General features: G+C 37.2%; 1 protein-coding gene across 1 annotated transcript in view; it reads left to right on the forward strand.

Annotated features, from left to right (window-relative positions):
- LOC122342001 (carnitine O-palmitoyltransferase 1, liver isoform-like) overlaps nt 1-897 on the forward strand; it is a 19,637-nt gene that overhangs the window by 15,237 nt on the left and 3,503 nt on the right. The window contains exons 11-12 of the mRNA XM_043235775.1: nt 59-247; nt 387-492. Coding sequence (XP_043091710.1) covers nt 59-247; nt 387-492 — 295 coding nt within the window. The remainder of the gene's footprint in view (nt 1-58; nt 248-386; nt 493-897) is intronic.

The following is an 897-nucleotide window of genomic DNA, read 5'->3' on the forward strand; positions in this document are numbered from 1 at the left end:
TTATATATTTTTTTATTTTTAGCACGAATGCTCAGATGTTTTGAACTTCATTTCCCAGAATTCCTTGGGCTCAGGCCAGGAAAGAGTTCTTCAGCTCAGGACTGAATAAGAGGTCTCTGGACTGCATTGAAAAGGCGGCGTTCTTCGTTGCCCTGGACGACGACGAGCAAGGCATGAGGGGAGATGATCCTGCCGGCAATTTAGATCGCTATGCCAAGTCCCTCCTGCATGGCAAATGCTACGACAGGTGAGACGTTTGTCCAACCAAATTCATCCTTCGGTTATGTTTCAAATATCGTTACTTAATTGTAAATGGAATCAATAGTCAGTCGTGATAGTCTCTGTTTTTGCTCTGGCCGGTGATTTGCAAAGTGTTTGTGTTTCAGGTGGTTTGATAAGTCGTTCACTGTGGTGGTGTATAAGAATGGCAAGAACGGCCTCAACGCTGAACACTCCTGGGCAGACGCTCCTATAATGGCTCACGTGTGGGAGGTGAGAGACAGAATCGGAGAAAAAGAAATGAATAAGTATAATATTAGATATGATGAATAATGATGCACGTCGCTTAAAGGACTTTTTCTTGTCTTAAGCATAAGACATCGTAATCTAGTTTGAAATATTTAGTTTTGTACATAACAGAGATACAGTGACAACATTAATCAGATAGATATTTTGTTAATGTTATGGCTGATTAAAATTCTGTTCTATGTGGGCTAAAATAAAACAGCAAAAAAATACAATACATTTATCGCTTTACAAACAAAATTTTGTTAAAGATTACATTTAACCACATCATAGACGTGTTCATGATTTTAAACATTTTACTTGAGTTTCGGGGGACAGTAATCTTAAAGTAAAAATAAAAAAAAAACTATAATATGAAATATTGTAGTTTGA

This window comes from Puntigrus tetrazona, chromosome 3 (genome assembly GCF_018831695.1).
Source record: "Puntigrus tetrazona isolate hp1 chromosome 3, ASM1883169v1, whole genome shotgun sequence".
In the NCBI taxonomy this organism is placed as follows: Eukaryota; Metazoa; Chordata; class Actinopteri; order Cypriniformes; family Cyprinidae; genus Puntigrus; species Puntigrus tetrazona.